This window comes from Orycteropus afer, unplaced genomic scaffold (assembly GCF_000298275.1).
Source record: "Orycteropus afer afer isolate SDZICR_OR568_19922 unplaced genomic scaffold, OryAfe1.0 scaffold00006, whole genome shotgun sequence".
Taxonomy (NCBI): Eukaryota; Metazoa; Chordata; class Mammalia; order Tubulidentata; family Orycteropodidae; genus Orycteropus; species Orycteropus afer.
Window position 1 is genome coordinate 12,716,662 of NW_006921593.1, and position 20,902 is coordinate 12,737,563.

The 20,902-nt window shown below is 50.2% G+C and overlaps 1 protein-coding gene across 1 annotated transcript in view; it reads right to left on the reverse strand.

Moving 5' to 3' along the window:
* The window catches only part of WIPI2 (WD repeat domain, phosphoinositide interacting 2), a 36,971-nt gene extending 18,170 nt beyond the window's left edge, over positions 1–18,801 (reverse strand). Inside the window, exons 1-2 of the mRNA XM_007941130.1 lie at positions 18,728–18,801; positions 10,109–10,191 (exon numbers count right to left, since the gene is read on the reverse strand). Coding sequence (XP_007939321.1) covers positions 10,109–10,191; positions 18,728–18,801 — 157 coding nt within the window. The remainder of the gene's footprint in view (positions 1–10,108; positions 10,192–18,727) is intronic.
* Positions 18,802–20,902: the final 2,101 nt, after the last annotated feature.

The window sequence follows — 20,902 nt, forward strand, 5'->3', positions numbered from 1 at the left end:
TCCGGAGTGATGATAAGCCTTGACGGGGGTTCAGGTTCCGCAGAGGTTAGCATCTACCGTAAGAGGAATTACAGACAAAACCAAACTCACCGCCATCAAGTCGGTCCTGACTCATAACATATGACCTCATAGCACCAGGTCTCCACGCCGTCTGTCTTTACAGAAGCAGATTGCCTCATCTTTCTTCCATAGACCGGTGGGTTCTAACCACTGACCCTTTGGTTAGCAGCCAAATGCCTTACCCTCTACACCGCCAGCGCTCCTCAGATCTGTGATAGACAAGTCTACTAAAATCTCATCTGAATCCGGGTGCTAGGCTGATGGGTGTAACTGTAAAATTCTTTCAACACTTCTGAGCGCCTGAGGATGTCCACACAGAGTGCCCGTCAAAGCGAGGGGGATGTTGGGATGCACGCAGCTGCTCACACGCAGGTGCAGAGAAGGCAGAGGACGAACTAATGAGTTAGTGTTTGTTCCTCCTTCGCGCCTAGTGATCTCTTGGAATTTTCATGGGGATTGGGGGAGTAGGGAAGAAAACAACCGCCAGGAAAGTCTTATTAGAATTTTAAAAACAAAGGAGGGGAAGGCAGGAAAGTGATCATTAAATTCAAATACTCATCAAACAGACGACAGTGTAGTTGGACTCTATATATCCATCATCCAGATTTAACAAGTGGTACCTAAAGCTGCCATTTCACTTCCACTATTATTTCTTCTTTGCTGGAGCTTCAAAGAGAAGATCACCCCTAAACACTTTGTATGCCCTCTAAACAAACAAACAAAAAACCACATCTACTGCCATTGAGTTAGTTTCCGAGGCGCTAAATCGTTAGGTAAGTAGACTGCCCCGTTCTGCTCCCACGGAGTGGCAGGTGGGTTTGAACCACTAACCTTCTGATTAGCAGTCAGATACCTTAGGCACTGTACTACCAGAACCCTAACCCTAACCAAACATCTTCTCCAGCCTGCAGGTCCGAGCAGAAGACCCAACGCACTAAAATAAATCCCAGGCGGAGCAAGCGTGTATTTCATGTAAACATGATGCCAAAGCACCACAAGAAAACACAATCAAGTGTTCCACGAGCCCCGGGAACAGGAACAGCCTTTCTGGACCCAGAGCCTGTGAGCAAGGGCTGGCACAAGGGAATACGTCACAGAAACTTGCGGCTTCAGAAGGGCACAAAGGACACTGAACAAGGTCAGAAGGCAACAGCAATCCCGAAGCAGTGTCTGCAACACACACCCAAGGCCTGGTCTCAAGTCAGTAAGAGAGAGAACTAACCCAGCAGGAACACAGGCACAGGCAACCACCAGGCAGCTCAGAAAATAAATAGTGAATGACTGTGTGGGAAAGATAAGAGTTCGATTTCAGATACAACATCCGATACAGCAAAGGGCCCTTCCTAACAGTCTCTCAGACTTGTAAATACGAAATGGCAGCCGTGCCTACTGTGGTGAGAGTGGGGGAAGCAAAGCAGGGCCTCCTACCCCACAGAAAGGAGCCCTGGTGGCACAACAGTTAAGCACTCGGTGCTAACCGGAAGGTCGGTGGTTTGAACCCACCAGCTGCTGCGGAGAAGCAAAGACCTGGCGACATGCCCCCGTAACTATGACAGCCTAGGAAACCCTTCGGGGCAATTCTCCTGCGCCACACAGGGTCACTGAGTCAGAGCTGACTCCACGGCACCCAAAAACATCCTGCTGACAGGAATGTGAACTAGTAACTTTGTTGGCAATGTCTATCGATTTTTAAATGTACTCCTCTGTTAGCCTGTATTTTTAATTCTAGGACTTTATCTTACAGCTGTCCTCACACCAGTCAGGCAAAACAAAGGGGTCCAGACAGCACCTCCATTCACAGGCACCCACTCCAGAGAAGTGAGAACACGTGTCCCCACCAAAGCTTACACACGGATGTTCACAGTGGCCAAAGAGCGCAAACCATGCAAGCGCCTATCGACAGATGACCAACGGAGAGAGTGTGGTGCACACGGACAATGAACACTGCTAGGCCAGGAAAGACACAAGTTCTGGGGTGTACTCTTACACGAATGAGCCTTGGAAACACTACACTGAGTACAAACTCACTGCCGGATCTGACTCATAGCGACCCCTCCTTGGGTTTCCAAGACAGTATCACTACAGAAGCAGATTGCCCAACCTTCCTTCCGACTGAGTACAAAATAACCATACAATTCCAGAACAGCCAACCTACAGAGACAGAGCAGGTCAGTGGGTGCCCAGGACTGAGGGTGCCAGAGCAGGCTGGTGGGTGTCTGAGGCTGAGGGTTGGGAGGAAACGGGGAGCAGCTAAGTGCTAATGAGTTCAGGGCTTCTTGGAATGATCAAATAAATTCTAAAATTAGTTGGCAGTAGGTTTCAGGCATTGTAAATACGCTAACCACCACTGAGCTGTACATTCCAAACATGTCAACGTCACAGCCCCCAACTCACACCGGGATTCTGCTCTGGTGGCCACGCTGTAACTTGGTTCTGATGTGAGTCAAACACCTCCCTTCTTTTTGGTTTTATTATTATTGCATTCTAATATCAGTGTCTTTATAAATCCAATCTTTGCTTGCTCTGGGCAGTGGCATGAGGATGACAGCACGAGCAAATTATGCACACGTCTTAGGTAATACACGTTACCAACGACAAGACGTGCCACAAAACAAAAACCAGGACGGTCCTGAGTGAGCTTCATCATAAGTCTGGGACAATCTATGTCGAAAAGTGTTTAAGGAAACCCCCAGGCCGACCACGCAGAGATCTGAGCTGTGGCTGGTATCTTAAGACCACAGGCAGGAGTGTGTGGCAGTAGGTGCCGTCCAGACCAGGGTGTACCACCAGTGAGAAAACCGACAGAGAGGAGACAGCCACTGGGACCACGTTCTCCAAGATCACGAGTCCATGGACCCTCAGAGACGGGTTTCCAGGGTCTCTGAAACTGCCCAGTCTCTGCTAAACGCTGCATGTTCTGGGAAAAGATTGACTTACCATCATCAGAGCTCCAAATAGGGGAGCCACCAGACGTTGGGGGGGGGGGTGTTGGAAAAGACAGAGGAGACAGTGGGCCCCCCGAGGAAAACACAAACTTCCTGAAGCAGGAATGAGTGGGACAACGCGACACACTTCAGAGCTCCTTCCGAGCTGCCCCAGCCACCTGGCTCTGCACAACCGCACCCCTCACACGGAGATCTAGTCCACACATCGTCGGGCTCTGGAGTTGCTGCTGTTTATTTTCACTACTGCCTTCTTTCCAGAAGCTCTTTGACATTTTTTTGTGTTGCAATTAAGGAGCCCTCGTGGAGATGTAGTCTGTTCGAACCCAGTGGTTCCACAAGAGAAAGGCCTGGTCATTCGCTTGTGTCCAGAGTACAGCTTGGAACCTTCCAGGGCAGTTCTCTGTTCTACAGGTCGCTGTGAGTCGGAATGAATCGACTTCACAGCAGTGGGTTTGTATGGCGTGTCACAGCCAACAGGACTTTCAGATCTAAACACATACAACCCACACCCCCAGAGCCACCGTTCCAAGTTCAAGTGCAGACGGCTCAAACCAAACCAAACCTACTCTCCTCAAGTCAATTCTGACTCCTGGCAACCCTACAGGACTGAAAAGAACTGCCCACAGGGCTTCCAAGGCTGTAAATCCTTACAGAAGTAGACCGCCTCATCTCGCTCCCATGGAGTAGCTGGTGGGTTTGAACTGCTGACAGTCTGGTTAGCACACAAACGCCTTACCCACTGTGCCACTAGAGCCCCTTAGCAATAGACCAGGCTGGTAAAAGGAGGCCACTGTGTCCTCAAATGGAAAACAAAACATGCCAGTCACACACGTGTAATACTCAGGATGGCATGTTACTGAAACACCAGGGCCGGCAAGCACCCTGCTGACCACCAAGGTAGTGGGAATATGCACGGCAGCGACCCCAGGCGTCGAGGGTAGATGGCTCTGCCAGTTTCTGCCCGTCCTCCCAGACACTGCCTTCTGGAAATTTAATTTGAGCGATGATCACTTGATTTAAGAAATGCTATTTTGCTTCTGTTGGCCCTGTTCCCAGCTGGCAAGGATAGTTCCTAGAGTAGAAGAGGAGGAGGACGTCACTAAACAATGGTACCACACAGCGCCACACGGGCCATCTGTCAGACGCACCTGAAGAGCCAGCCAGCCCGTTACAGACTCAAGCACAGAGAGGCCACTGGCGTTTCACCTCTGTGGAATCCATCGCTGTCAATCACACTTAGGCGAATATTCCATCCAGCACAAGTCCACCCCAGAGTCATGCTGTCAGAAAGCGCCTCCTCACACTCAGGGTGGGCGACGGCCTGTAAAGTAAGTGAGGCTCGTGTCCTGGCAGAGGCAGAAGGCCGGATGAAGGGGTTCTGTCTGAGGGCGCAGTGCTACCACCACAGTGGGCTCTGGCCACCTGCTGAGCTAAGAGATGGTCTGCTCTTGTTTCGCTTCGGGACTGAATGCTTTATGGTCTGTTTCTTCAAGCTCAGAAACACAAGATGCAAAGAAAACAAAACGGAAAAACCAATTTGCCTTCTAAATGTCTGTGCCATTTAGAAAATAGCACTTGTGTGCTTATCCCTCACTTCCTATCTGATCATCTGACATTCTGCAATTTGCCTTCTAAATGTCTGTGCTGTGTAGAAAATAGTGCTTGTATACTTATTCTTCACTTCCTATCTGATCATATGACATTCCGTATTTTCGACACTTGTAAAAAATCATTTGACTACCCATTGGGAGCTCTGGTAGCATAGCGCCTAAGGCACTTGACAGCTAACCAGAAGGCTGGCGGTTCAAACTCACCCACCAGCCACTTCTCAGAAGGAAGGTTGGGCAATCTACTTCGGTGGTGATACTGCCTCAGAAACCCAAGGAGGGGTCACTGTGAGCCAAGTCCGACTCCAGAGCACATAACAACAACAGCAGTCTACCCGTTAATACTGCACATCTGGCAGTAACAAATGCTGAGGTGCGATGGTTAAGGTTTTATGCTGACTTGGCTGGGCCATGACTCTCAGTGGTTTGGCAGTTACGTAATGATGGAAGGAGCTCTGATAACACAGTGGCTAAGAGGTCTATAGTTCGAACCCACCAGTCACTTGTGGGATAAAGAGAGGCAGTCTTCTTCCGCCAAGATTGACAGCCTTGGAAAACTTAGGGTGCAGCTCTACCCTGCCCTACAGGGTCACTATGAGTGAGAATCAACACGATGGCAATGGGTTCGGTTTGATTTCAGGGTAAGGATGTAGTCACCCTCCATCTTCACGTAACAGCCTGGTCTTTAGAAATCAACCGTGCAGGTAAGTTAGGAGTGGGTGTTTACCAGGGTCTCGGCGCGGGAATGGGGAAGGTCAGCATTGTTACTTCTTCTTAAATATAAAAACTGCCAGTGGCTACATGGACTGATGGGGAAAAAAACAAGACTGTTTTAGCAACGGGAACAAAGGTGGTGAACACGGATCCCCTGTATGAACACCAATAGCAACAGGAACGAAGGTGGTGAACACGGATCCCCCATATAAACACCAATAGCGATGGGAACGAAGGTGGTGAACACGGACCACCATATAAACACCAACAGCAACAGGAATGAAGGTGGTGAACACAGACCCCCGTATAAACACCAATAGCAATGGGAACGAAGGTGGTGAACACAGACCCCCGTATAAACACCAAACACAGAGCTGACAACGTTTGGGACCATCAAGTTGGCTCCGACTCAGTGACCTGTGCACCGCTGAGCAAAGCAACGCCGGGTTCTGCGCCACCCTCGCGGTCACTGCATGTTTCAGCCATTCTTGCAGCCACTGTGTCACTTCATCTCACTGAAGGGTCTTCCTCCTCTCACTGACCCTCTGCTTCACGGAGCATGATGTCCTTTCCAGGGACTGGTCTCTCCTGACAAAATATCCAAAGTGAGGCAAAGTCTCACCCTCCTCACTTCCAAGGGGCACACTCTGGCTGCACTTCTTCCCAGATGGATCTGTTTGTTCTTCTGGCGACCCACGGTAGATTCAATATTCTTCACTGTAACTCAAATGTTTCTTTTTTGGTCTTCCTTATGCACTGCCCAGCTTTTGCATGCATATGAGGTCGTTTAAAATACCAAAGCTTGAGACCAACGGAACAGAACTGAGAATCCAGAGTTCATCCATCTACAGACAACTGAACTTTGACCATTCTATGAGGAATAACCCCAAAAAAATAAACCCACTGCCATCGAGTTGGATCCGACTCATAGTGACCCCTCCTTGGGTTTGAACCACCAGCCTTCTGGTTAGCAGTCAAGTGCCTTAGGCACTACACCACCAGAGCTCCCTCAATGAGGAACAGACGGTCTCTAATAAGCAGTGCTGGCAAAACTGGATATCCATTTACAGAAAAATGAAACATGACCCATCTCACCACATACACGAAAACTAAAATATGAATCAATGATCTAAATGACTAAAACCATAAAGGTGCTGGAAGATAACACAGAGACAAAGGTCGGGCCCTAACTTTAGGCATAAACACACCAAACACAACTAAAAATCCACAAACAACAGAAGATAAACTAGATTAACTGGGACCCCCTAAAAATTAAATACTTAACACTATCAAAAGATTTTACCAAAACAATATGAGAGAGGAGGGGTGAGCAAGATGTGTCTACACGTTAAGCAGCCCAGCCCTGACAAAGGGTGATCCCAGAGACCGCAGACCACCCACCTCTGAAGCAATGTCTTCTGGGTACCACTGTGTGGGACAGAAGCCCCACAGACGCCCCCGCTGGTGATCTTCAGAGACACCCACGTCCACCCGGGCCCCGCCAGCACATGGTTCACACTTATTTTATCACCTGACCCCACCTTTCAGCCTCCACACTAGAGGGGCTGTTGAGAAGACATGGTCAGCGCCAGCAGCCGAGCCGAAAGACAGACAGGACTAGTGACTGAGCCAGCCAGGTGGGAACCGGGAGTCAGGGACGCTGACTGCAATAATTTCCCTTTCCTCCCCAATCTCACACCACCTCCCTTTAAAGGGCCCAGATGCTTGTCCGGAGCAGTAGCAGCAAAGGGCTTGCTGTGGAGGTGATGACAGGAGGGGCAAGCGAGAGTTCCTGGAGGCAGGCAGGCGTGAAGGGGAGTAGGGGCCGCAGACAGGGCCCGGGAGGGAGCCTGCAGGGCCCTAACCGGCAGCCAGAGGTGCTTCGGCGTCAGGTCCCTGCGCAAGAAGCTGCTTCCTTCCTGGGTCTTCAGCGTCTGTCAACCCGCTGCTGTTGAGCCAATTCTGACCAGCCAGCAGCAAGTCTGAGTGGGTTCCAACTGCCAGCCCTTCGGTCAGCAGTCGAGCACAAACCATCTGTGCCACCCAGGGGCCTTTCACTCACGCTACAGGTGGTGACAGACTGCTCACCCATGCAGCCGTTCTGCAGAAGGAAGACTTGGCAACCTGCTTCCATAGACATTACAGCCCAGAACACCCCCAGAGCAGCTCTCCTCTGCAATACAGGGGGTCGCCATGAGCTGGGGTCAACGTGACGGCTGCCAACAACCACCACAACACTCACACTGAGGCTTGCTTGCCATTGCATCCCAAGCCCAATGTCCTACACAAACACAGGCACTAGTCTCTCATCCGTCCTCCTCCATTTAAGCGTTAAGGGCCACAAGAACAGAAATCTCACCACTGCCATCTCTCTCGTGGGCAGGACAGACCTGGCATATGGCAAGTCCTTGACAAAAGTGTTTACTGGATGAACGGAAACAAGAACATGAGTGAGATGTGCCTAAACGTTAAGCAGCCAAGCCCTGACAAAGGGCGATCCTCGCAGAGACAGCAGGTCCCACAGTGGGGGCAGAGCTCAGGACACGGTGCCCTCAGGAAGGAGCTCCTGGTGTTTTTAATGAGGACAGCTTCCAGCACTCTTCACAAGAGCAAAAAGATGGAAACAAACTAGGTGCTCATCAACAGAAGAACGGATAACCAAACCATGGTACATGCACACAATGGAATACTACGCAACCCTAAAGAATAAAAGAATCTGCAAAACACGTCACATGGATGAACATGGAGGACATTATGCTGAGTGAAATAAGTCAATCACACAAGGACAAATATAGTATTAGTTCATTATTGTAAAAAGTCAAGGAAAGGTTTATATATGGAAGGAAACTTTGTTGGTTACCAGGGGTCGGGGGAACACTGCAAATAAATAAATAAAGCTTTGACCCATGTCACTTTAATTTTGTGTATTTCACTGTACATAAATCATATTTCAATAAAATGTACTTGAAAAATAAAATAAGGACTGCTCCCGAAAACTTCATGCCCACGTAAAATCTTAAGGGGCAAATATCCTTGAACCCAAATTCCAGCGTGACTAAGTACAAGTAAGGAGACTGTGAATCCGGAACTCCTCTGCTCTCTAATACAAGGGTCCTTCACCTAGGCCAAGGCCATGGGCAGGCGTCAGGGGTCTGCTCAAAATGTTACATATCAGGGAGCCAAAACTGATAAACCACAAAGCCAACCAAAGACTAGTATAGTATCTATGATACACGCCAGCTACTGCAAAACTCAATAGTGAAAACACAATCAATCCACAAGAAAGTGTGCAAGAGACATGAACAGGCCTCCACTGCAGAGGACACAAAGATGGCAAACAGATAGATGAAAAGATGTTCAACAACATTAGCCACTGGGGATATGCAAATTAAAACCAAAGAGATAGTACTACATGGCTATCAGAATGGCTACAATAAACAGGACAAGAGCTAGTGCTGGCAAGGACGTGGGGAAACTGGACCTCCCATACCAATCACGGGGCTGCACTCCTGGACATCATCCCAGAGAGATGAAAACATACATTCACACAAAAACCGGTGCGTGAGCATTCAAAGAGGCTCACTGCTGAGAGCCCCGCACTGGAGTCAGCCCAGGCGTCCTATGGTAGGCGAGAAACCAGACGACCTGTGGCGCATCCCCACCACGGATACTCCTCAGCAACAAGAGAACTAACCTGACTGACACACACACACACCTGACCGAGCCTCTAGGGACCACGTGAAGCAGAGACCCCAACCCTGCAAGATTCCAGAGCTCCACTTAGGTGACACTTCTGAAACAGCAGTATTAGAAAGGGAGGACAGACTGGTGGTGGCCAGGGGTTAGGGCTAGGCAATGGTGGGAGGGACCCTTGTGGTGTGCAGAGCTGGGACTATGCTGCAGGACACAGGACAAAACCATATAGAATCAGGACACCCATACACATGAGCAGAGTGAGCTGGGGCAGTCGGAGCGAGACTGCAGACTGCCATCGGTGTCAATACCCTGGCCGTGCCATCTCACCACATCTGTAACCACCAGCAGGAGCTGGGCAAAGGACGCCCGGGTCTGTACCAGTCCTTGTCACGGCCCGTGAAGCCACAGTGATCTCCATTTTTTCAAAGTTATGGGAAGTGGAGAGGGGCTCAGCTTTCCATCATTCTCACCAGGGGAGGCGGACAGCTGCTCCTCTCCTCTATTCAGCGAGCGCCACGCCAAAGGGGACCACGTACGACACACTGTTAGTTGTGTCTGTCACCTCGCTAACCAGTCTTTAGACAGGTATTACTGAGGAGGCTCATAGTGGCGTGATCCACCCAAAAGCCTACAGGCGGTAGCTGAGTGAGTGACATCCTGCTATTCCTACTCCTCTCCAACAGGGAGGCTACTCAGGGCCCTCAAAGGATACGCTAAGAAAAAAAACTGTTCTCACTGGGACTACAGGGTGTCCTCTTCTCTGGAAGGCCTTTAAGACAGAAACGGCAATGGTTTAAATGGCATGAGAAAGAGGGAAATACATGTATTTAAAGAGACAAGCCATAAAGCAGAGCTATTTCTGCACGTGCACCTGGGTGGGCGCCAGTGGGCAGAAATGACTGGGAGGAACACAGTCCACATGTTAACAGCTGGCAGCTCTTGTGGAGACCACGCCGAAGAAGCGTGTTGGTCACGGGGTGTCAGGAGTTAAACCAGTGCTGGACACAAGAATGTGCTCTAATTCAAATACAACTTATCTTTTTTATTTTTTTTTTTAAAGGGGAAAAAAATAAAGCAAACACTTACTGCATTCATAGATCTGTTCCAGCTTATCCACAGAAGAAAGGGAGAAAAACTTATAACCGGACTTACTACCAACAGCTAGGGACCTGCAAAAAAGCCAAATGCAGAAATAAGAGCTGAGACGTGTAGACAGTGACCATGTACAACTCGCCCCCACATCACCAAATCACGGCCATCGTCATCCAAACTCGAGCAGAGGTGAGGTCAGGGTCGTACCAGGGGACAGCAGCTGGGAGGAAAGGAGGGAAGAAGGGACTGAGAAGGACACAACTCGGGGCCAGGGACATATGGGCGCCGACAAAACAGAGACAGGCAGTACTCTTATTTAAACCCATAAAAACTGAAAGGTGAAGTCTGAGCTGTAAAAGGCAAGTCTGAGACTGAAATGGAGGCAAGGAGCCCAGAGCCATCGATTCCCCCAAAGCCCACGGGGACTCCTGAGGGGACGTGATGGACGGTAAAACGTGTGAAAGCCAGAACCATGTCAGTGGAAGAAAATTCCAACACGCTCCACCAAGAGAGCAACAGGGAAGAGGTGAGGCTGCAGCTCGTCAAAGGCGGGAAACTCCAAGGGCGAGGCTGTTCCAGCTCTCCCAGGCTCCCGGGTGCACGCCTCGCCCATGTGAGGGCCGACGGAGAGGGCAAGGAGCTGACAGGCTAACATTGAGACGGACTGCCGACCCAGCGGGGACGCTGCGCCCCTCTGCGCCCACTGAGGCCCCGGAGAAGCGACGCTCCGTCAGGGCGCTGTGTGCTGAGCAGTGGCTGGGAACCAAACGGCCCTCACAGCTGACCTGGAACCCGAACCAGCAGACCATGGAGTTGGCTCAGGAGAAAAAAGCAAGGTCCCGCCTGAGAGGTCACACAAGAGTCCAGACTCTGCTCACACCCTGCTTCGGCGAAGCAGCCTGGGGGTCCCCTGAGAACTCTTTAGATCCCCGAGCACAGCTCTGTGCCACTGCGTGAAACACGTCCCAATCAGACGACTGCCACCCTCCTGAACCCGACTGACGAGGACAACCACAGCAAGGAGAGCCGAGGAGACGAAGAGCAGAATCTCAAACTCCCTGGACTCCAGACTTCCTGGAGCCGTGGAGACGAGCTGCATCTGTGATACTGCTGTCCTGAGATTATCTTTACAACTACCCCCTGAAGTCTTCTGAACATCAAACAAAAGCTTAGCTTACCTGGCACGCGACGCATGCCTTGAGCGTTAGGCTCTCGAGAACCACCCGCCTGGGGTGGGTTTTGGCTTTCATGGGACCAAGCACAGCACCAATTGTGAGCATGACCCAGGACCTCTGACCTGAAACTGACTCAACAGCAGCTACAGAAACGAGCAGAGCGACTGGAAAGATCAGACAGGAAGTTGAGGGGCAGGGAGTCTGTGTTAATGGGGGAGCAACAACTCAGAAAGCAGGGGGAATGGTTACACGACTCGAAGACTGTAACTGAAGTCACTGAATTGTATGGGTGCAAAGAGCTGAACTGGGGTGCACTGTGCTGTGTATTTTCTTAACAAAACAATTTTTAAAAAGCAAAGAGGACAGAAAGAAGCAGGAAGCAGTGGAAGAAGAGAAGAGTCAGCCACTAGGATCATCGCTCGTCTTTAATGTTCAGGACACAAAAACAAGTGGAGGTGGAAAAGGATCCAGAAAACGGGGTAACGAAGGCTGACGTTTCACCCTCTGAGGCTCTGGACTTCAAGACAAAAGTGAGGGCTATCTGAATGGTCATGTCTCTACTAAAAACTTGATCTCTGGTTTTTTTTCACACATACGTAGAAGAAATATATTCTAAGAAGGGAGATGCCATGAGCACTATTAAGTTTTTAAAATTGCATTGGCTCATCTTTGAAAAGAAAAAACTATCAGATCCTATCATTGTTCTTTGCAAATATACTTCATTATATCAGACTAACATCAATGAAGTACATTAGGTGGGCATCATTACCGTAAATATTTTGAAAGTAATAAAAGAGTCAGCAAAAATACAAGAATATCTAGGAAGGCCAAAAATAAAATATCCTAGCAACCCAGAACTTCTGGAAAATTGTGGTTAGAAAAACCTGTTTTCCAGATAACTAAGGATCGCCACTTTAAGTACCTCCATTTTGGATAAAAAAACTGTTTTGAAACCATGTACCTTCTCGTATTCTTAAAACCAAAAACCAACCAACCCCACTGCCATTGAGTCACTCCCGACTCACAGCGCCCCTAGAGGACAGAGTGGAACTGCCCACAGGGTCTCCAAGGCTGTCAATCTTCACAGAAACAAAGCCCAAACCACACCCACTGCTGTGGAGTCCACTCTGACCCACAGCGCCCCTAGAGGACAGAGTGGAACTGCCCACAGGGTTTTCCAGGCTGTCAGTCTTTATGGAAGCTGACTGCCACCTCCTCCCCCTCTGGAGCAGCCAGTGGGTTTGAACCGCTGAACTACAGGTTATTAGCCAAGCACTTAACCACTGTACCACCAGGGCTCCTTTCTTAAAAGGTGAGGATAGCAAATTCTTGACATTTTCCTGGGTTCACATCACTAAAGGACACATTACAGTGTCATGATACAGGGGGCCCTCTCTGACCTTAATGAGGCATAGGTTTTGTGTACCTACATCAAATATAAAATGGTTGAGTTTTTAAGAATATTTTTTTCCACCTTTTGTTTGGCTGATCGTTGTCACTCTTCTTTGTAACCATTATGTCTGTCATTAACAGTCTCCTTTCTAATTTCTTGTTGACTTGGAAACCGCATCCCAAGCTTATTAGCATTATGGGTAAGATAGGCTTAGAAAGGGCCTCTCCCCTGGGCAAGATTAATGAGCCTTCGAAGCGGGTCTCCCACCCCCCAGGCTCTCATGGCTCCCGATGGGCAGGACCCATTCCGGCTGGGCTGATCGAGGGTGACGTTCTAGATCCAGGAACTGACTTAGATTCAGCCCCTCAACTAGGATTTTCATCCCGTGGTCTCCAAAACTGATCATGTGCCCATCACTGAGGAGGAGTCCCTGCGTGGACAACCGAAAGGGATGCACCCGTGCAGGGCGCCTCAGTGGGCAGGCCTGGGGATCAGCTTCTGGGGGGCCACAGCCATGAAAGCCCGGGTCGGGCAATGGTACTCTGACCTGTGGGAGCTGGTTCGGCTGGTTTTATCATTAGGAAACGTAAACACACGCCCCTAATACACTCACGCACACACAGAGCAGCGGTATGTGCCACATACAGAAGTTGTTAGCTGGCGCTGACTCATGGTGGCCTCACGCACACTGACGGCCCTGCTGCTCGGTCGGCCCCCCACTGGCTGTGGCTGAGACTGCTGTGGCCCACAGGGCCCCCACTGGCTGATCCTAGGAAGAGACGTCCACACTGCATCCTCCCACTGACCCACCCATGCCCTCTGCGTGGAGAAGCGTGTGTGTGTGTGTGTGTAGACACCACACACACACACACACAGTGTAGCCTGAGTGCCCGCTGTTATCAGTAAAGGTAGAAACTTTAAAAGGATGACTGTCAACAAAAAGTTTGCCATTTTCACCTCTAACACCAATGACGGGGTCTCCCACCCCCCACCCAGCCCCTTTGGAGTTTCTGGTTTTAATCATCAGCCCGGCCATCCAACGGCCGGCCCGGGAATGGGGGCGGGGGTGCACAGGGAAGGGAAGAACTATCTTCCCCAGTAAATGCTCATGTGGTGATTTTTTAAAAGTCAACAAGTGGGATCGGTTAATAACAAAGGAAGAAACGGGCCAATGGTTTCTCCCACCATATCACTACTGTACCCTGCCTCCACTGAGCCTGGGGCCCGGCCCAGAGTCCCGCACACATGCTCCGGAGCCAGAGTGGGGGAGCAGCACACCCTGATCCAGTCCTCTCGATGCTGCCCACACAAACCCCTTTACCCACTTGCTGAGGTCCCCTCACCCGCCCAGCCCCAGATCTTGGGGGATTCTGCGGCTGCTTCTCTGCTACCTCCAGCACCAGATTTAGGAACTCGCTGCCTCTGCCACTTGCTAGCTTCCAAAAGTGGGTGGCTAGTGTCTCCTTCCTCATTCTCCCTATCCTCACAGGTTTAAGCCTTTTTAAGTATCTGTATTAACAGGTTACTGGGGTTTGGGGAAGGAGTCAAGACAATGCAGGGGTTTGGCCCACCATCTTTCACTGACAGTCTCTGGCGATAAATTTAAACTGAGGTGGTGCAAATGGTGAAGCACTCTACTGCTAACCAGAAGGCTGGCAGTCAGAGCCTATCCAGAGGTGCCTTGGGAATGCCACCGCCCTGAAAACCCCATGGCGTGTCACTCTGCTCTGCACACACGGGGCTGCCACGAGTCCAATCAGCTCAACAGCAACTATCTTTTCTTAATTCAATACAGTGATTTCCACAAGAAAGCAAAAAAAGTGAGTCAGATCTCATTCTTAGTGTTCTTTTCTCTTCTCTCCATGCTCCCAGCCCGTGAAAGTATTTCCTTTTCCTGATCTCCACCATGAAAGAGCCACCCTGGACACCTGACAATGGACTACGGTGCTGGTGGGAACAGACACCTCGGGAGGGGAAGCAACCTGAATCATGGCTGCCGAGACTGGAGGGGCGCTCGCACCCTCGTTTGGTGCCTCTCAGTCGCTCCTAGCTCGTCATCCCAGCAGCCCCCATCTCCACCCCAGACCTCCACCTGGTACCCAAACAGCAGTCCCCTCTACCCTCCTGTGCCTCCTTCCCTAGTTCTTCTCCTATCACGTTATCACTGCTCACCCAGAGCACACGCCAGAGCCTTAGGGGTCCCTGTGACTTCTCCCTTGAATTCATCCCGCGCATCTCTCGTCACATCAAGTCCCCTTTCCACTGGCTACAACTATGGACAGCATCCTGCTAAGCGATTCTCCCGCCCTCAAACATACCCTCTACCCTGCAGGCAGTGACATGAACTTGAAGGTTGCAGGATCTGGAGAAGCCACCTGCTACCCAGACCCTCAATGTGCAGACGCTGTAAAGAAGAGTGACCACCTGTCACCATCACCCAGAGGCAACTTGCTGCTCATTGTTCCCCACCTTGAACTTTCCCAGATAACATCAACTCTACAAACAGAAGACTTAAAAGGTAAATCCCTTTCTTTTGTCCCTTTTAAGAATGTTCCTTAAAGCAGGGGTTGTTGAATCAAACACTTCCCATAAGCTGAGTGGTGACCACCTGAACTCACTTTCCATTTAAGACTCTAACACTCTGCCACTCTGCTACTTTAATTTGAAAAAGCCAAAAATTCTTCAAATAGAAGCTTTCTCAAGCATTACTTTCAAAAACTAGGATTGAGATCAACTACAGATAAGAGTCAATGTTGAGAGGACCCAGACCAGCTGTTTCCTGATGCTTCTTTCACTGGCCTCACTGAAAAACATCAATGAAACAGATGGCAAAAAGCTAATAAAGCTTCCTCGCACTTTAAGGAGAAGCAGCGTAAAGAGAAAACAAAAATACACGACAGTTCATCACACTGCCAGTACCAGAAAGCAGGGCTACGTGGGGGTATACCAAACACCCTCCTGCTCAAAGTATTGCAGACACATTCTAGGTGATGTGGCTTCCAAACTTTCTCCCTGAGGCTACTGAAGGGGGTTCCATGACATTTTTTGACTTGCTAAAAATTGTGTTCCTACAGAAAAATAATCTGGGAGATGGGTTGGTGGTGCAGAGATGAAAGAGCTCAGCTGCTGAAAGAAAGGTCGGTGATTCAAACCTATCAGCTACTCTACAGGAGAAAGATGTGGCAATCGGCTTTAAGCAGTTCCACTGTCCTCCAGGGGGGTCCTGAGTCAGAATGGACTCCATGGCAGTGGGTGTGGTTTGGGCTTTGCTTCTGTGAAGATTGACAGCCTTGGAGACCCTGTGGGCAGTTCCACTCTGTCCTCTGGGGCGCTGTGGGTCAGAATGGACTCCAGGCAGTGGGTGTGGGTTGGGCTTTGCTTCCGTGAAGGTTGACAGCCTTGGAGACCCTGTGGGCAGTTCTGCTCTGTCCTCTAGGGGTGCTGTGAGTCAGAGTCAACTGGCCGCAGAGGGTCTGATGAGTTTTGGACACCGGGAGGAAATGACATACACAAGACCTCTCCTCAGGTACTTCTTTATCTCTTTTAAGTGTAGGTTTTTAACAAATCATAGTCATCTTAATTCAATAATCTTCTCCAACAGAAGCCTAACTTACTGTTCCTTAATTTATGCTCATACTAAACCAAGGTTTCCTTGGTAAGTCAACATCACGACAGGGAAATCTTCCCTAGAACTCACAGCATCAGGACTCACAGGTGGGGAGGTGCGTGGTTTCCAAGGGTGAAAGGCTCGACTTCAGGCCACACGCGGCAGCAGTCTCCTCTACACAGGGACCTTGGGAGCCTATGTGAAACAGCAGCAAAAGAAAACGCTTGCCTGTATCTGAATTCCTTCCAACATAAATAACATGTGAGAAGTAGTGAAAAAGTCAGAGTAGTAGAAACTGTTTTAGGATCCTCTAATGTATAAAAGGCACAGAGAACCACACTACTATTTCTTGAAACCAAAATCCCAATGAGTCTATTCTGACTCATAGTGAAAATATGGACAAAGAACTGCTGCACAGGGTTTCCAAAGCTGTAACCTTCACGGAAGCAAAGCCCAGACCAAACCCACTGCCATGGAGTCCATTCTGACTCAGAGTGCCCCTACAGACAGAGTAGAACTGCCCCATAGGGTTTCCAAGGCTGTAGTCTTTATGGAAGCCGACAGCCACACATTCTTCCAAAGAGGGGATGGTGGGTTTGAACTGCCGACTTTTTGGTTAGCAGCCCAGTGCTTAACCACTGTGCCACCGGGACTCCTATTTTCTTACTAGTCTCAAAACATTAAGGGTTTGTTATTGCTGGTGCCACTGAGTTAATGCTGACTCACAGCAACCCCACGACAGAGCTGAACTGTCCCATAGGGTTCCCGGGCAGTAATCTTTATGGGACCAGACGTCAGGTCTTTTCTCCTGCAGAGCAGTCGGGTGGGTTCAAACCACTGACCTTTCAGTTAGTAGCCACGTGCTTAACTACCGCACCACCAGGGCTCTTCATTAAAGGCTTAACATCTAGTTGGTTTCTCTACCTGGATTAATACGATATCATCTATTCCAATTACAACGAACCCAACAGGTTATCTGGATTATTTATTTATTTTTTAATGGCTTTTGGTCATACAGACCATGACAGTAATCTTTATAGAGTACTGTCATCATTCTAATTTCTAAGTTCATCGCCCCCAGAATCCTACTCTGTTGTTGTTATGTGCCATCGAGTGGGCCTCGACTCATAGCCACCCCTCCTTGGGTTTCCGAGGCAGTATCACTACAGAAGTAGATTGCCCAACCTTCCTTCCAAGGAGTGGCTGGTGGGTTTGAACCCGCCAGCCTTCTGGTTAGCAGTCAAGTGCCTTAGGCACTATGCTACCTGAGCTCCTAGAATCCTACTCTACAGGCAGGAAAAAAACAGAGGCAGTGTGGAAAAAGCATTGAGAGAGACCTCAGGAGACGAGATTCTAGTCCTTAACCCGCCATCCACCAACTCTAAGACCAAAGCATGTCTCTGAACCTCTCTGAACTTCAGGTGATCAGACTAGGTGATCAGCTTCCTTCCAACTCTCAGTACAGAACCACTTTGCAACTGCCTTCTACTGGGCCCACAACTCTGGGAAGGCGCTCCCCATTCTACAGTTAACTTTAAATTAAAAAAAAAAAAAAAACAACCCAGAAACCTTCTTCTCTCTGCCAATGCCACTCAACCAGGCAAAAGTCAACCCAACCACTGCTGACATCGTGTCAAGCCCAATGCCCACTCCTCCTCTTACATCACTTCCTGTTACTCACGTCCCAAAATGGCTCTCCCTTCCAGCCCCACAACTCATCCTTCCTTCCCAGAAACCTCACCTAGCAACCATCCTCACAGGTCACCAGAGGCAGCCTCTGAAGAATCCGCGTGACCCCCTGCCCCCAGCCCTCTGGGCAGACAGCGTGCCATCCATGGCTGGCATCCGGGTCCTGTCCTCCACGGAGGCTGGATGATCCAGCCTCCGGGGCACCAACCCTTCTCTGAAACAGCCCCCCGGGCTCTCGCCCTAGAACTGGGGTCGGCCGTGAGCGCTACGCTTGCGTCTTGCCACACGAAAGTTATCTATCACAGAGAAAAGTGAGGAAGGAGGAAAGGAGAACAGAAATGGGGGAAGGGACCCTAACAAAAGCAGGAAAGGGCCCGGCAGGGGAGAAGGCGTGCGGACGAGAGCGCAGGGGAAGGCGGGGAGGGCAAGAAGGACGGACCCGACCCCCACCTCCCCAGAGGCGCCCACAAGTCAGGCCACCGAAGTTCTGTCCCAACTTTGCGAGCAGCCAAGTCGGAAACAGAAGCCCTCCGGTGAGGAGGTGAAAGACATCGGTCTCCATCGGAAAGTGCAAGGCAGCGCCCGAGGGTCCCCGAGCGGACCCTCCCGCCTCGCCCCGCGGACGCCTTCTCCCGTCTCGGCCCGAAGGCCCGGCTTCCACACCCCGGCCCCAGCACGGCGCGCGCCCCCCGCCAGCCTGCCCGGGCCCCGACCTCCGACCCCGACCTCCGACCCCCGCCCCGCCGTACGTGTTGTCTTGGTTGAAGTTGGCGAAGAGCAGCTGGCCAGAGCCGGCCTCGCCGCTCTGACTGGCCAGGTTCATGGCTGGGGCGGCCGGCTGGGGCTCACGCGCTGGATGGTGGGTCGGGCTGCACTCAGGGTCGGCGGCGGGCCCCGTTCGCCGCCGCGATCGCCACCACTCGCTGCTCGGGGATCAACCGCCGCCTCATCCCGGCCCCGCTCTTGTTTATGCTCTGGCGCCGGGACACCCAACACGCCTGCGCGGCCCCGCCCCCGCGACGCACGGCGTCTCCCGGCGCAGGCGTACAGAGGAGACCAAGCCCCTTCACCTCTGGCCCAGCTGGGTTCTTGTAGAATACGCATGCGTAGGGGCACGTTGTGAGAAACCTTCGGGCGGAGCGGAGCGCCGAGCCTGCGCAGGGCGAGGAGCAGGCGGGTGCCTGCGCTCTGGGTACCTCCATAATTTTAATGAGCGTTAAAATGGCCCGCAATGGAGTCAGCCATGTGCCAATCCTTGTGCTAAATACTTACTTAAGTGCATTGTCTTATTTTATCTCCACAACAGCCCTAGGTAGATAGACACTATTGTAACCCCATTTTAAAGATTTCTAAAATGAGGCTCAGAAATACTTACCTGTCCAAGGTGAGTAACTGTCAAGTCTTGGACTAGAAAGGTTATGTCAGAGAAAAACGGATGATGCCATATAGCTTGGTTTGGTTTGGGAGTTTTCTTACAAAATTAATATTCACTTTAAAGATATTCCTAACCAAAATTAATCCGCCAGCAACATTTTTTCATCCAAAGTTGCAAATCCTTTCTTTGCCTTTATGACCTATGTATGAGAGCTTAAATTCTAGCTGACCGTTAAACTAGCATTGTGGCTATGCACAGACAAGTTGCAGGACACGCCTAGGGAGGGGCGATTTGCCTTCAGGAAGAGTATTTGAAAGTAGATTGTGGTCACAAAGAACTTGGGAACCTGCCTGAAAGCGTCCTTTTCTAATTCAAATTAAGGTTGGGGTCTTGGAATATTTTTGCAGCCACCTCGTGATCAAAGGGGCTGCCTGGTCATGAGTCACAGTCTCTCTGGACCACCACCTAGCCAGGTAGTCAAGGCCCGGAACCGACCCTTCAATTACGTACCTATCCCAGTCATGCCCTGTCCACCACCTTCTGCAGTCCCTGTCTGCAATGGTGAATCAATCTGCCACCAATCATGGTTTTGCGATGGTTCCCCTTTTTTTGCAATCATACACAATTAGCCCCGTGGCCATGACTCAGCGGACTCCATTCAGCTTTCTGTACTCTATGCTGATGGTTTCCCTCATCCTGAAGGGTTGTCTTTGTTTTCACTTCCTTCGGTCCAAGACTTAATAAAAGTGTCTCTATTGAACCTGTTTGAATCTGGGGTCTCTTTTCCCCTAATCATGCCCTTGCCAATGTCACCTGCAATCTCTCTGTCTCCTTGGAGTCCCTTACCCTGTCCCGTTGCTTCTGTGTTCAGAATACCAGAGGACACGCATGTAAAGTGTGCCATATTTATTCCAGAGTGGAACTTCTACCTGGAACCCTGGGCTTCTTTGCTTACCCAGAAGACTAGTCTGAACCCCCTGGAAAGGAATATGATGGGCATTTTTCTCATGTGACCACCCACTCTCTTCCTGGGTCACCCCCGCCATGTTCACTTATCATCTAACTGGAACTTCTGAAGGGAAGTTCCCCATTTGCCAAGGATTGTCAGGCTTCTGAAAAAGCACTTAACCCCTCAAGTGACTGCAACCAGAAAGAGTGATATCAAATGCAAACCTATCAGGTCAAAATTCTCCATATACAAATTCTTGTATCGGCCAGGGTCCCAACAGAAAACAGCGCAGGCAAAGGGATAATTAAAGAAGTTAGTGGAGGGACTATTTACAGAAGGATGGAAAGGTATGAAGAGGGTTATGACAATGGTGTTGAAACATCAGAATCACCTGGAAGGTGATGCTGAGAATTTGCATTTCTATCAAGTTCCCAGGGAGCTCTGGTAGCATAGTGGCTAAGACACTTGCCTGCTAACCAGACGGCTGGCAGTTCAAACCCACCAGTCACTCCTTGGAAGGAAGGTTGGGCAATCCTACTTCCGTAGTGAAGTAGTTCCCAGGTTATGCTGATGGCCTGGGACCACACTTTGGGTTACAGG